Source organism: Homalodisca vitripennis, chromosome X, assembly GCF_021130785.1.
Source record: "Homalodisca vitripennis isolate AUS2020 chromosome X, UT_GWSS_2.1, whole genome shotgun sequence".
Lineage (NCBI taxonomy): Eukaryota > Metazoa > Arthropoda > Insecta > Hemiptera > Cicadellidae > Homalodisca > Homalodisca vitripennis.
The window spans coordinates 68,016,244-68,031,559 of NC_060215.1; the positions used below are offsets into that span (position 1 = coordinate 68,016,244).

Genomic DNA, 15,316 nt, shown 5'->3' on the forward strand with positions numbered 1-15,316 from the left:
ACACAACTATTGAATATTTATTAATTGATATTATTATTATTGACAAACTTATATTACAGTGGAAAATAATTGTATTTCAATTTAAGTTTTTAATTGTCTTTGTTATAAATAATAACCTTTATATATATATATATATATATATATATATATATATATAATATACAAGTATGTTATCTCATATGCATCTGTTCTGTATTGCATTATTGTGATGAAAGTTATATGCAATAAATTTTATTCTGTTATATTTAAAAATATAATATAATCTAACTCTTCATAACAGAAATACAGTGTTAAATACCAGTCACCATTTGTTCATATTATCCTTATATTTGCTCATGTGTATGAAGAAGACATAAATCTTAATCAATATATAAAACTGGAATAATAATTATTATCAAAGAAATCATTATTATCATAGTTAGATGTATGTGCATCTATAGGTAAAGAGGAAACTGTAAACTAAGGACTGAAAAGTTGATCTTGTTATCAGTGTGGGGTCTTATTATCAAACCTGCTTATGTCAGGTGTTGTCAGTTTCAATACTGATTCATAAGTATTTGGTTCAGTCATAAATAAAGAGGATGTATTGTATAATTTGGATGTTATTGATATTTAGGATTACATTGTAGTTAATGATGTTCACCTTTTCTCTCTCATCTAGTATTTTATGTATCTCTCAACTGATAAAGTTGTAATTTACTGTGGATTTTTTTAGTTGTGTTATTCGGCAATTGCTAACATATTTCTGTAAAACACACAAATTGATTCTTTAGCTATATTGAATATAATAATTGAGTTATAGTACACAGAATTGTACTGTTGCTATAATTCTGGCTGAAATAAAAATACTCAAATATATTCTGTAGCTACATTGAATATAATAATTGAGTATAGTACACAGAGTTGTACTGTTGCTATAGTTCTAGCTGAAACAAGCGCACCATCTAGCCATCTGACTGTGTTTCATTGTTACTTCTCAATGGTCATTGATAGATTAGATCTTAATAATTAATATTTCTTACAGAGAAAGGCGCAAAAAGCTCATGCAGTCATGGAGAAGTTGGGGCCCAAAGTTGACTTGGTAAGTTTCTTTAATAATCTGAGGTTGTACCGTATAATTTAGATGTCCAAGTACTTCATTCAGAATTTTCATGATTAGTCTGTCAAAACATGATATTTACTAGATCAGATGTCTATACTAAAAATGATGAATCCAAGTACGATACAATACAGCACAAATTAAAGAAAAACATTGTAGAAATAAGACAACATGACGCTGCCTTAATAAATGCAGATTAATGGACATGGGCCTATGTGGTGTAAATGAATAAAATAGTACTATTCTATATGAACTACAACTGTAATATTGTTTCAAATGTATTTTTAAATGTTGGATAGAGAGCCAAATGACTTTTTTTGTAAAAATGTATTGAAGCGCTTTTTCGCTGAATGTCAATCAAAGTACAAATTAAAATAAGCACCCAGATAATTGAGTGAAAAGGGTTGGTTTAATTACTAGTTAAGAGGATTTTTTTCAAATTAATGAAGGAAGGTTAAAGTTTCTTTATTGACATATTCTTAAAGAATAGTAATAGAGTCACATATTGTAGTTGAAAAAGAATGAAAAAGAAAAACAAAAAAAAGAAAAGTTGAAAATGAAAAAGAACTTTAGAGAAATGAAGTTGGGACTATTAAATTCCCTCTACCACTTTACTTGAACGTTAATGAATGATCAAAGGGAATAACTAATTTGTTAAATATAGATTTGGATATAGGGGATATTATTTTACTGGCTTTCTGACTGTGATAAAGATTCAAACAAAAACTAAAGGTATCAGATTTTAATCTCTTTAAAGCTAAACAATTGTATTAAAATGGTTGTAGTAGTTATGTAACTTAAATTTAATGTTTTAAAATTCTTTGATTGCTTTACTGCTTTACTAGTTCCTTGTTAGTCCCAAGAATCAATTGTCTGTTTAAAATGCATTATTTACCAAGCATGAATTGACAGGATTACAGAATAATGGATATTCCCATTGTTAAATTTAAATTACAAACACTGAACAACTATGTTTTGAGAACTAGTGTCTGTTTTCTTCAGGTGTGATGTCCTAAAAAGCATGTGGGTAAGCATTAACAAATTTTAAAAAGCAAAAGTTTTTCAATTTTCAGTTTTTGTAACACGTACTTACTCTCAGGGCTATTTATATCAAAGTAGACCTACCAACTCTGTCAGCAGTTCCATATCTGCCTCCATATCAGTATTCACCTAGTTTTACCATGTACTGTCTTGATCTTCTGTGGGGTCGCCTTTCCATTCCATAGTACTCATTATGTACTTCACCAGGTAATATAAAACATTCTTTGACTTTTTTATTTGTTAACTGACATCACTCCTCTCTTCTTAGCACATGTCAAAAATACAACTTTCTGCCATTTACGAATTTAATGGAAACATAGTAATATATTATTATATTATAGATTTCCACAAATCTTCACTAGAGCCTCAATTCAAATATTGTTTTTCATATTTATTAAATATCTCCACACAGTGGGAACTGTTGTATTTCTATTGGTTTTATATATGTATATGGAACATTGTTGTGATCATTTTCCTTATCACCATTTTGTGTACAGGTAGATCCTATGACTGAGTAAGGAGTGACTGTCACTCATTCATTGATTGATTGTTGTTTGTTTGATATCAACTTACAAAATTTAAGATATCCAAGTTTCTTGATATTTATAGAAAATGTTTTAAAAAACCTATGATTGTGAATCTTTGATTTCCCCTAACCTTAATGGTTGATTTGTTCGACAAGGTCATCAGTAACCACAGACAACCAGCTAATTTACTATTAGTTTGTTCTTCATTAAACAATTAGCAGCATTTTAAACTGATGTATAGCTCATAATTAGTCTTCTCTTTGGTCTCCTGATAACACAGAACATAATTAATGTTAATTTCCACAGGTTGCATTTTATTTACCAAAAGCAGTTCAAAAACGCTATTTATTCACAGTCGGCAAGAGTGTTCATTGTGGTGAAGATTGATTTTGTTACCATTTTGAACACTAGTTTATAGCACTTAAAATGGCATAGCAACCTTCACTATGACACTGCCGGTTGCGTACTGAATCCCCACTTATTCGGCGATCAGATGCCTGGGCAATTTGCTTTCTGAATGAATGTATTGATTGCTTAATTGTTTATTTAGTAGGAGTGCTTAACTTTAAGGTCGTTAATCTCTTGCATAATTTGTGTAAAATATCTTACTTTTAACTTTACTAATTTAATTTTCAGATTACAATTATATGATTCTTTACAAACTTTATTTTTTAGTTTTCAAATAGAAATATTTTATTTGCTAAACTATCTGAAAGGAATGAATTTAGAGAAGAAATTTTAGTTGACTCTTGTCTACTGTCTTGTTTAATCTTTCCTTTTATTATTTTCCCAAAATATTTAATCTGTCTATTCCATCACATATATTTTCAATAACACATAACATTGCTGAAGAGGTTTTTTTGGACATTAGAGTTTGGCTTAATATACTCTATTTCTTCAATCTAAAGTGGGCTCAAAATCTGAAATCTCTTCTATTATAGGAGTTAATCTGTATTTAGGCAATCATCTATATTTAATTCAGCACTCATGTATTGTGATGTGTATTATGTTATAACTAAGTTTTACTAAAATCTCTTGAATGTTTTAAAAACTATTTATTGCATTTTATTATTACAGAGTATTTAATGTTATCATATTAAATCAACTAAATATTTTTCAGCCCCTGTACAACCAGCCCTCAGACACTACAGTGTACCATGAGAACAAGAAAAAGTAAGTATTTGCAGTGAATTGGAATATTCTTTATTCATTGTAATATATTGTGCATACTCTCTCTCTCTCTCTCTCTCCCTTTCTCCCTCTCTCTCTCTCTCATCTCACTTCTCCATAAATTGATTATTTAAGCTTAGCAGCACATACCATTTTTATTTAATTTGTTTTTCCACCGCTTGATTAAGTCACTTTCACAGTAAAATTCAAGTAGCAATAGACATATATCCCTTTATCTTTTTTACCTTATTCTTATTCTATTACTATCATTCCAGCGTATTATTTAAATTTTCTGTTGGTGGCTAGATGCAACTAGGCCTACGCACAGGCAGATTGCCCATGTAGGCTTTCCAGTATTGTTATTTTTTATTGTACTATTCGTTACATTTTTCTTACATTTCTTCTACATATATAAGCTGCTGTATATATAATAATAGCTATTTCATTTAAGAACCATTGTATATATGTCACATATAAACTGCTGGAATAAACGTTATTCATTCATTCATTCATTCACTCACTGTAGTACATTAAATGTTGTCCTGAGCTAACTTGCTGTAGTTACACAGTTGTTTAAAATTAGCGTACATTAGTATTCACATAACAATAAATATTCATTAGTATTACATAAAGGAATTTGTGTCAGATTTTTTAAAACTCAATTTCAATTTATTGATGTCATAAATATTTCCTTTTTGCTTGCAAACAATTAAAGTGAAAGCCTAAGAAACATTAGATGGCTTTTTTCATATGGAGTTGATTTATTGTTTACAATGCTGCTAATATTATATTTTAAAATAATATTATATTTTTGGTTTTTTGTGTGTGGATTTTGTTCCCCAAATTATAGAGAACAAAACTAAACATTTTTTGTATGTAACTTATCGTGGAAGTCCACAAATAGTGGAAGAAATATGGTAACTCTATAATAGTTTTTAATCAAGTATTGGAGGAAGTAGGGGCCAGAAAACTTTAACATTAACATTTCTATTGAAAGAACTAAGAATTTTCGTTTTGTTTATGTAACCCTCCTCCGTGGTTGATTGGCGATGCATTGGCAGCAATCACGCTTATAAAAAGATTTATTGCCAATTCATGGGCAATTGGGCATTGTTGTAAACGGTTGGCTGTATCCGTTGGAAACTGATCTTTTGGCTCTTCTTTTATCTACCAAGTTTTACTGAATAATAGCTGTGGTAACAATATAAAACAGGTCCAATGACAGTACAATTAGCATAGTAACGCAGTTAAAATCCTCCATCAATTTTTAAATAAAGAAAATTGTCTATTGTAGCTCTTCCGCATGCAGCTGATGGCTTCATAGTGCATTAGTTTTGTTTTGTTTTTATTTATTTAACTATTATTATAGAGTAAATATTGTTCTAAAATGTATACATATTGTTTCGATAAACGTATGTAAAAATGGCTATTTTGAAATTTTACTGCAGTATGTAGTATTTATTACGATAGATACTTATAGTGTAATGTAACATTTAAAAATTTTTTCGTGTACTACCAGGTAAAAAAATGTAAACATTCCATGGCTAGTGATTTTAGGATCATATTTGAACTGTACGGGATGTTCTGAATGAAGTGAGGTATAATAGTGCACATTTTGTTTCTAATATAGTATTATTAGTAATTGAAAAATAACCCTACAAATCTTACAAAAGTGGCTGAAGTATGAGCAGTCATATAGTAAACCACTGGAGAGTTAATATAAAAACCATTATTAGAACAACTGTAAAGAAAACGTTTTTTAATATAAAATAAACCTATAGCTTGTGATAAATTGCAACCCCTTAAGATTACTTTGCTATCTCTAAAAGAAATCTCATAGCAAAAATGTAGAGTTAAAGCTCACAAATAAGTAACTAACCCTTTACTTTTTAGTTTTTGGTGAATAATATCTTTATTAAATGTTTGTTTCAGACATGCTGAGTTCAAGAAGAGACTGCTTCCATCATTGAGTGCTAAGATAAAGCAGAAGGAGGTTGGCGATGTATACCTCACTCAAACATACTCAAGGCTCGTGCAAGAGTGGCATCGCAAAGTGGAGAAGGTAAATATTCCAATTTTTAAATGGTCAACTGTAATTATTAAGGCTGTACTTTATTTTAGCCCCAAAATGATGTTGGTTTGTATTGAAGTTGATTCCCACTACTATATGTGCTTGAGGTTATTTAATATAAGGTAATATAAATGTGTAGCTTTAACAATCATATCATGCTAATTCCCCAGGTTTACCATTTTATAATTGGCTGGCAAATTTAATTTTCGCTGTTTTTGAAGTCTACGTAAAATGTAACATTATAAAATAAATATTAATATTTAAAATTAAATTTTGGTGCATATTTTCTTCACTGTAATTCAACTCTGATTGAAACAATAGTCTTTAGAAGCTATATATCTGGTTTCAATTTATTTGCATTTAAAGATAGTTTCATTAACCCTAGGGATGGCATTGTAAATTCTTTGTAGTGGCAGGGTGTTTTAGGCCAACTGTTCGTGTATTTTTCTAATATATATTGCTACCTCAACTAATGATCCAAACTTAACATATTATACATAATTTTTTTTATAAAAGAACACAGAAAAACTAATTTTTGATGCGGCAAAAAGATTTAAAAAAGTAAAAAAAATTAAATTTTATCCTTGGATTCTGTTTTGTACTTGACTTCAAGCGTATAAAAAAACAATTCTAATATATACATTTTATCTAGAATTTATTGGTGATATCAGAAATATATAGTTTATATGACTTTTAAAATCCATATTTACACTTTTTATGTTTTTTTTACAGAAATTTACCAACACACTTATTTTTTATGTACAGGGGTAAGACATAAAGCCGATATATACATGTTGACATATAATGTATTCAGTACCCTAAAACCATTTTTATGAACCATTTTGGTTATAAATCAACTAAAAAATAAATATAAAACACATTGATGTTACATACCTATATTTACAATATATACAAGTGTAGAATTCAGCTCCTCAAGCAGTTCAGAATAGCAGTTCTCTCAAGTCACTTGATCTATCTCTAAAGATTTCACTCATTTTATCACAAATTATTTACAAAAATATATGTAATATACTATTATTTAGCTCATAAGTAATAACTAGCTGAAATAAACTCTAAACTATGGACTTGGAACAACACAAGAAAGTAAACAGATGTTGTGCGGGCGGACCAGATGTCTGCTGCACAACTGTTTATATATATATATATATATATATATATATATATATATATATATAGATATCCATAGAGGATATCTATAAATAGTATAAAACCTAATAAAATACGTTATTATTGTAAAGTATGATTCTTCATCTTTTCAAATATATGATTTTTATCACAATCAGATTATATGTACTCCTTCCAAAATAACGTAATGCGACGCAACATAATCGGGCCGGAATTCCGGCGCTGCCACTTAGACGACGGCCGACCGGGCCTGCCACTTCTAGAGTTAACATAAAACATGTTTAAAGTTATCCTAAGCACATTCAATTTACTTACCTTAGTATATTTTTAACTTTCTTTACAGATTGAAAATTCTGCAAAACGGAAAGCAAAGGATGCAAAAAATCGGGAGTTCTTTGAAAAAGTATTTCCAGAGTTGAGGAAGCAGAGAGAGGATCGGGAGCGATTTAACCGTGTCGGGGCTCGGATCAAGAGTGAAGCTGACTTGGAGGAGATCATGGATGGACTACAAGAGCAAGAGGTAAAATTAGTGTCCTGACTTGTGGCATTCAAGTCACCAATCACTTACATCTTATATTTCAGAGAATAGTTATTTCAGTTAATTTATGAATCTTACCTCAATATAAATACATTATTTTAAACATGAAAATATTAATTTAACTGGTTTGACTCATGTTTAGTTTTTTTCCGAGATAAAAATATATATATATATATATCCATTATATCTTTATTTAAAATTTTTCATATCATTTAAACAGTTTTGTATGTGGAAATGTAATTAAACTAATGTTAAATTCTGTTTGAATATTTGACAAAACCCAAACATTTCCATAAAAATCTTTTATGTTGTCCCTGTACCAAATAGTCTCCAAATGAGGCAATTAAATATCCTTTCTTTACTATATAAACTGCTAGACAGTATTTAAAACAAAAAGAGATTTAGGGCATAATTTTCATCAGAAAATTTAAAGTTTGTTTTGGAATTTCTTAAATTGTTTTTCTTTTCTCCATAAAGGTGTTGTGTGTTTTCTCCAAATGATGTTCAAATAGAGTTTTTTTTGCACAATTACAACTGGTGGTTGATTTAACCCCCTTGAACATTAATATTTTCTAGAGCTTGTCTACTATCTGACATGATAAAATCTTCTACTAGAGGCACATCAATCTATATATGACCATCTTCAGTTAGGCTCAATCCATTTAAGCGTAGGGAGTACTAGACAACAGGATAACAGTAACTTTCTAGATGTTGTTTTACAGGGGTGTATTCAGAATTTTATTTCAAGAGATGGAAAAAGAATATAAGTGAATAATCACTATTTTATATATTACTGTAGAACCCCTAATATCTGACCTTATGGGTCTGGGTCATAGTCAAAACAGCAAGACATCGGATAACTCAGTGAGCAAAATAATCCTTATCCAAAGAAAATATATATTTTACGAAAAACATTAATTCAGTTGTAATATATAACTGTGTATACATTATTGTTTTGACCGTACTGTATATAGTAAGTAATTGATGAAAATCCTAAAAGTCCGGACACGCTTGGTGTTATCGTCTGATACCCGAAATAAGCAGACGGCTGGTTATTCTGAGCAGTTATGAGCTGTTAACTGGTTATGGCGAGACTGAATTTAACGGGTTCTATTACTCCATATTTCCCAGTTGTCTTGTAAATCATAAATGGAGCAATGGACACAAATGAGATAATGTAATAGTATGTCTGTATATATTGAAATAAACCATACAACTACCAACAAAGTATTAGACAACGTATGCATCAGTATCTAGTTTACCCTAAATTAAGTGGTGAGTAAATTGGTGTTTGCCATATGTAGCAAAAGTTCTTAGTTTGACTCAAGTAATCACCCCTGTGAGGTTTCCTCTGCAACAGTTCTATATATTGTGTAGAAGCAGATGAAACCAGTTGATATAATTGTGTTTACAGATGGAGGACAAGAAGATGCGGTCGTACGCAGTCATCCCACCTCTGCTGCTTGACGCACGTCAGCGCCAGTATAGCTACATCAACAACAATGGCAAGATTGAAGATTTTGCTAAAGAGTACAAAGAGAGACAAGTGTTAAATGTCTGGACTAAAGCGGAAATTGAAATTTTTAAAGAAAAGTTCCTCCAGCATCCAAAAAACTTTGGTGTTATAGCTTCTTATCTTGACCGCAAAAGTGCTTGTGACTGTGTACAGTACTATTACCATAGTAAAAAGGAAGAAAACTACAAGAGACTTTTACGTGAGTGTTTAATGATTATATTTATCTTTGAAATAGTTTTTCATGTGGTGCTGCCACATTTAGTTTTTTCATATTACTGTTAGCGATGGGCTATTGAGATTTAAATTTTGGAATTGGTTGTTTTCAGAATTGAATATTGTTTATTCTTGATCAATGATATTTTATACTTGATTCTGATGCTGGTTATTTTTTATATCAGTGGTTTAAAAAACAAAATCACAGCTATTAATCAGTATTCATTTAACTCACTAGTTAAATAGTGAGCTTTTGAAACCAAATTGGTACTATATGTAAATTTTTCAAATTTTGATGTTAGGGAAGAGATGTCATTTTATCTATCAATCACCCAATTGAAGGTTCCTTTAAGCACACGAGTTCTTCACTATCCAAATAACTCAGTACAGTAAAACCTATCATATCTGGCCTAATGTGGGAACAGAGTAGGTGGGATATTGTTAAAATAATGCTGGATATGGAACAGTAATATGATGAACATAAGTTATTTGTAGCAAATACAATACCAACATTATACTTTATTTTCTGAATTACTTTTTAGAGTTGTTAATTTCTTGTATGTTTCACTGAATGATGACAAATGTCTGAACAAATTCTGTTACATTCACAATCCTTCAATCATCAAACACAAATTTTATACATATTTGAGTTTTTATGCTTACATATGTGAAATAAAACACAATTCAAAAGGGTATAAATACAAATATATTTTTGAAAAAATTAAATATTACAAAGTGTGCATCGTTTATAAAATGCAGATTTTAATTTAATGGAAAAGTAAATAGTGACTATCCTACCATAACACATCTCAATCCAAATTTTAAAGGTGACACTACAGCGATGATATCACAGTTTTGTCAAGGTTATTGTTTCTAAAAATATAGTATGGGCCACTCTTTAGAGGAAAAAAAACTCTTGCACCCCTCTTGTTCCCCCACCTAACCAAATCTGAATTATATTTATTTTAATAAGAAAAAGTTTGGTTTGTTTAAAATTTTTCAAATTGTTATAACTAGTTTGTTAATATTATCCTAAAGTTGAAGCAAAACAACACAGTTTTAACCCCAAAGTAGAATTTGATGAACCAGAGTCTTAGTTTACAGATACATTCAATATACAAAGGGAGTTTTAAATTCCTTAAAACTTGAATACACAAATTTTAAGAAAAAACAATTCTTTAACATAGCTAATTATTACTAACTGTCAATGTGATAAGAATTTCGATTCCCACAACGATTTTGGATTACCTTCATAGGACTATTTTAAATTTTCTGAGATGTAATTATGTGTTAAAAGGTTTTGATTAGTTTTCTTTAGATTTATATCTTCTGAAACACCTTCCAGTAATGCATTTCTAACATGTAATTTGAATCACTTAGAAAAACATAGATTAATTTTATAATCCTCATATTTCTATTCAATTATGTACATTCAATTTAAATATAAATATGAATTTTAAAATGTCCTTCCACTAATATTCCAGTTAATTACAAGATTATAATGCAATAAAAACTTCGGAACGTTTGATAGGTCGGTGCATGATTTGATGTAAAAAGTCATATTAAATCTTGTAAGATGTGCGTGAAATCCCTAGTGCTAGCATCAGTATACATGATTTTGTATACCTTTTGCTCACTATTCAACACCTTATTATAAAAATATGGCATTGTTTTTGGTGTACATCTAAAGATGAAATTCCTGTGAACAATAATAGTTTTCCAACCCGATTGCTCTAAAATAATAGCATTATTTAAGAAAGAACATGCACAGAGATGTCCATTTCGGGAAATAAAGTAGCTATTGAAACAAAGTGTTCGTGAAGGTTTGTTTACATATAAAAGTTCTTGAAATCTTACAAGAACATGTACTTGTACATTACCTTGTTTGAAGTTGTGTTGTACTGTCATCAACACAATTCATAATTTATTTACTGTTACATATGTGTTTATAACAAGCCTTAACAAAACATATTACAATATGTTAAAATAGTGTTAAATGGTGTTCAGTTTTGAAAGTAATCCATGAAGAGTATTTGTAATTTGAACATTAGGAATGAACGTTTTACATTTGACAAATTTAAGCATGAAAGAGGGGTTTTAACATTTGTTTCTATTTATATATTTTATAATAGCATATTAACTGACACTCTACTAATTAATGAATTATATATAAAAAATACACACATAGGTTTTTGTTCAGGTTGATTAAAAATATACAGGTTACTAAACATATTTGGTTAATGTGGAACAGTTATTGTTCATAGAAAATTGGACCACAAAAATTTTACATAGTTTACATACATGTGTCTACACATCTCTTTCCATAAAATTAATCAGAGGATATTTTTCTTTATAAGATTACATAGAATTGGGATCATCCTTTGCGTTTGAGATATAAAAAAGGGATGGAAAGGGACGTTCATAAAGTTACTGGAGATTTAAATGTGTGAGAATAAAACTTTGTGTAGCAGTGTATGATGGACAAGGCTTATATTTTTAGAAATTAAAAATACACTAAATTGAAAAAAAGATTTGCAGAGATTTGAAAACACAATGAATATTTCGAACCTCTTGAATGAAACTAGATCTAAGGTTAATGCAGCCTATATCAGAAATAAAATAAAGTAATCTTTATCACACAATGAAAATTAGTTTGAAAAATGTTTGTTTATATTTTTACAAGATTTATTTGGATTTATTTTGAGTATGGGGGAATCCGAATTGGAGGGAACTCATCCTGCATACTTTGTATTAATTGTAGGCTTATATATAATCAGGTTTTCATTTAGATATATTGGCTTAGCCCTGTCTCTGACTCAAGTTTTCAGGTTTTAAGTTAAAGTCTCATGAACCAGAAATGACAGCCCGATGTTATGTGAATTTATTATGTATTTTATTCTTGTACCTCAAACAAAAACAATTTACTTGCAAAGCAGATAAATTGGCGTATTAGTTTTTATGTTTATGTTGATAGCTCCATGACTAAAATTGGGTAAACCTACAATAAAAGTGTCAATACAACTAGCATTCATAGTGTCACTTTGTCACAGCCTCCTCAATAACTTATTAATGACACTGAACCGATGTTATTGAATTTTAAGTAACAAATTACTGGACTGATGTTATTATTATGAAAATGGGAGCAGGAAAATCTCATTCTGTTAGTTATTTTGCTTCAATTGTAGTCTGGAGGATAATTCAGCTGTTATTAAAATAACATGCTGTAGCTGGTAAAGTGTTAATTCTAGTACCAAGTTATTAATTTACCCTTTTACTTTATCCTTATACATTATATAATATCCATATTTTTTGGGGTTGTATCAGAATGGAGGGAGATCTAGTTGCAGCATTACTAGAACATCCATTGTATAATATATTAAATCAGTTGAAAAGAAATAAATAAAATGTTATAATAATTTTAATGTTAGTTTTTACAATTTAACAAAAATCCCAATTTGTAACACACACCGTTGTTGCAGGTAAATCGCGACAGCGGACACGGTCGAGTCGTAACCCTCACGGAAAAGTGAATAACGCAAGTGGAGCGGGCGGGGGTGCCAGTGCGACCAACGACCCAATGGATTCAATCCTGAGCAGTGTGACTGGTGTGACTACGCGACTGCAGCGTGAACAACTGCAGAAACAAGAGCACCCGCCTGCCCCTCTGCCCCCACCTGCCCCCAGTGAGACTCCGTCCATCCCCCCCACCCCTATCTGTGATACACTAACTGTAGAGACTAGTGCTGATAAGGAACAGACGACTCCACCCCCGCTGCTGACGATGGCAATGACACCGCCGCATTGTGAGCCACTCACCACCGCCACTGCTACCCCCACTGCCACCGTTGCTGCTGTTGGCTCTGCTAGGTAAGTTCTGGACCACACCCTCTTGAAATGTGCATCTACTGTTACTTTTTTTTAAAAAAAAAAGGATCTTAGTTTTTTTGTAAAGCTTGCTTAATGCATATTAATCTGTGAATTGACTAATGTCTTAAACGTTTAAGTAAACAAATACAATAATTTAACTATTATGTTTGAGTTTAAGCTTTATTCACTGATCTACCTGAACCATTATGTTACTTTAAAGTGTATAATGTAAATTTGGAATATAATGTTACGTGATCTGAATTTTATAAGGATTTATCAGTATATATACCTCTTCCTACATGTTCAACCATCCCTCTATTTTTTAATTAGTTTTGACTCAATCTGTTCCCTTAACTCTTAATACTCATTTGTATGGAGCATTGAATCAGCATTTTTAATACTTTCTATTGATTATAATTTTGTTGTGCCTTTGTTTAATTTTACTGTTATGAATTTAAAATCTAGTATAAATTGTATTTCCTGAACTCTTAAAAATCTCTGTTATAATGGTATGAGGTGAATTTAAATAGAATCTGGGAAATACTTTAATCTGGGAAAACATTATTTTTTCAATTAAATGTTTAACAGGTGATCTTCAATTTAGTTTAGTTCCCTCGAAACTCCAAACACATATTCTAGTGCTCATTCCACTGTTACAATCAAAACTATGATTGCAGTAAACTGTTTAAGTACGGGTATGGTTTCATAATAAATGTGAGTCACAGTGGGTATTCAAGGTCAATTTTTAAAATTTTACCATTCATAACCTAATTAAAGATGGTCAAAATCTATTAAATATATGGATTCAATAGTAGAAATGATAAAGTCTTAGTTGTGTGCATTTTGTTGGGTCAGATAATTTAGTTTTTGACAAGTTTGTGCATGGCACATTTATAACAAGGGTACAGTAGAACCCCTCATATCCGGCCACCACGGGACCGAGCCCCTGGCCGGATAACGATTCGGCCGGATAAACCAACCTACAGTACACAGCACTTGACGAAACAAAACAATTGTACTGTACTGTACTAACTGGACTGGAAATAATCAACGAACTGTTTACAGGTTAAACCTATTAGCTCAACTGAGGACAACACAGGAAAATGTAAACAAATAGATACACCAAAATAACGCAAGAGTCGTGGGAGACTAGTGCGTGCAACTGCGCGTCTGCAAGCCGTGGTAAATAAATTTCGCTATTGGCTTCCGGGAAGTGGCCGGATAAACCGAGGTGCGGTAAAACCGAGGCCGGATATGAGGGGTTCTACTGTATCAAAATATGAACAGAAAAAGGAGGAAAACATTATCACAGGCGACTCCAACAAGAGAGAAATTACTTTTAATATAAACTGACAATGTTTTACCCCCAATTTATGCATTTAGCATAGGGAGAATTTTACTTCGTGTTACACTATGTTTTGTAAACATCTTGACTAATGTAAGGAATCGATCGTCTGATTTATGCCTTGGACTTACTACAGTACAGTAAATTGTCTCATATCTAACCCTTAAATATCAGGATTTTCTCTTATCTGGATGCATTTGTAGGAAACATTGATGTTTAAAATTTCAGTATTATAAATATTTTTAGTTTAGATGGTGTAGAACAATTCTTTTAGCATTAGAAGTAGTGCACAACATTGTTTATAAATATAAATATTTGGCTTAGAGAAATGTGAGAAGTAGAGAGTTGGCTGACCTTGAATGTCAAGTGTTAGACTATATACACAATTGGTGAGTACGAGATTTGATTTTTTAGACAAACCTTGTAAATATCAGCAGCTGTACACTATTTTTTGCTTTTAGCTTAGTAGGCTCTGGAAATATAACACAACACGGGGCACGGTGCTGCCACACTTTATTATTAGCTGTTCATATTATTGGTCCCAAATTTACTCTCTAATATTCAGATTAATCCTCATCCCGGTTGCACAGTACTACATTAGTCTGGGTGTTGAAAAAAACAAATTGAATATGATGAATACACAAACAAAAATGTTGATGTGGCCAGGAAACATGTAATGCCAGTAAAGATTTATATAAATATTATCCACTTTAACAATGATGATTATTTTGCAGTTATCAAGAAGTTGAATTTGTAAAAGAAACATGATAATGTTGTATAGAT

At 30.7% G+C, this 15,316-nt stretch overlaps 1 protein-coding gene across 6 annotated transcripts in view; it reads left to right on the forward strand.

The window, feature by feature from the left end:
- The window catches only part of LOC124369128, a 338,533-nt gene that overhangs the window by 231,937 nt on the left and 91,280 nt on the right, over positions 1 to 15,316 (forward strand). For all 6 annotated transcript variants that reach the window (XM_046826895.1, XM_046826892.1, XM_046826891.1 and 3 more), the window contains 6 exons: positions 1,025 to 1,081; positions 3,788 to 3,840; positions 5,770 to 5,899; positions 7,398 to 7,574; positions 9,007 to 9,307; positions 12,801 to 13,188. In XM_046826895.1, the coding sequence (XP_046682851.1) occupies positions 1,025 to 1,081; positions 3,788 to 3,840; positions 5,770 to 5,899; positions 7,398 to 7,574; positions 9,007 to 9,307; positions 12,801 to 13,188 (1,106 nt within the window). The remainder of the gene's footprint in view (positions 1 to 1,024; positions 1,082 to 3,787; positions 3,841 to 5,769; positions 5,900 to 7,397; positions 7,575 to 9,006; positions 9,308 to 12,800; positions 13,189 to 15,316) is intronic.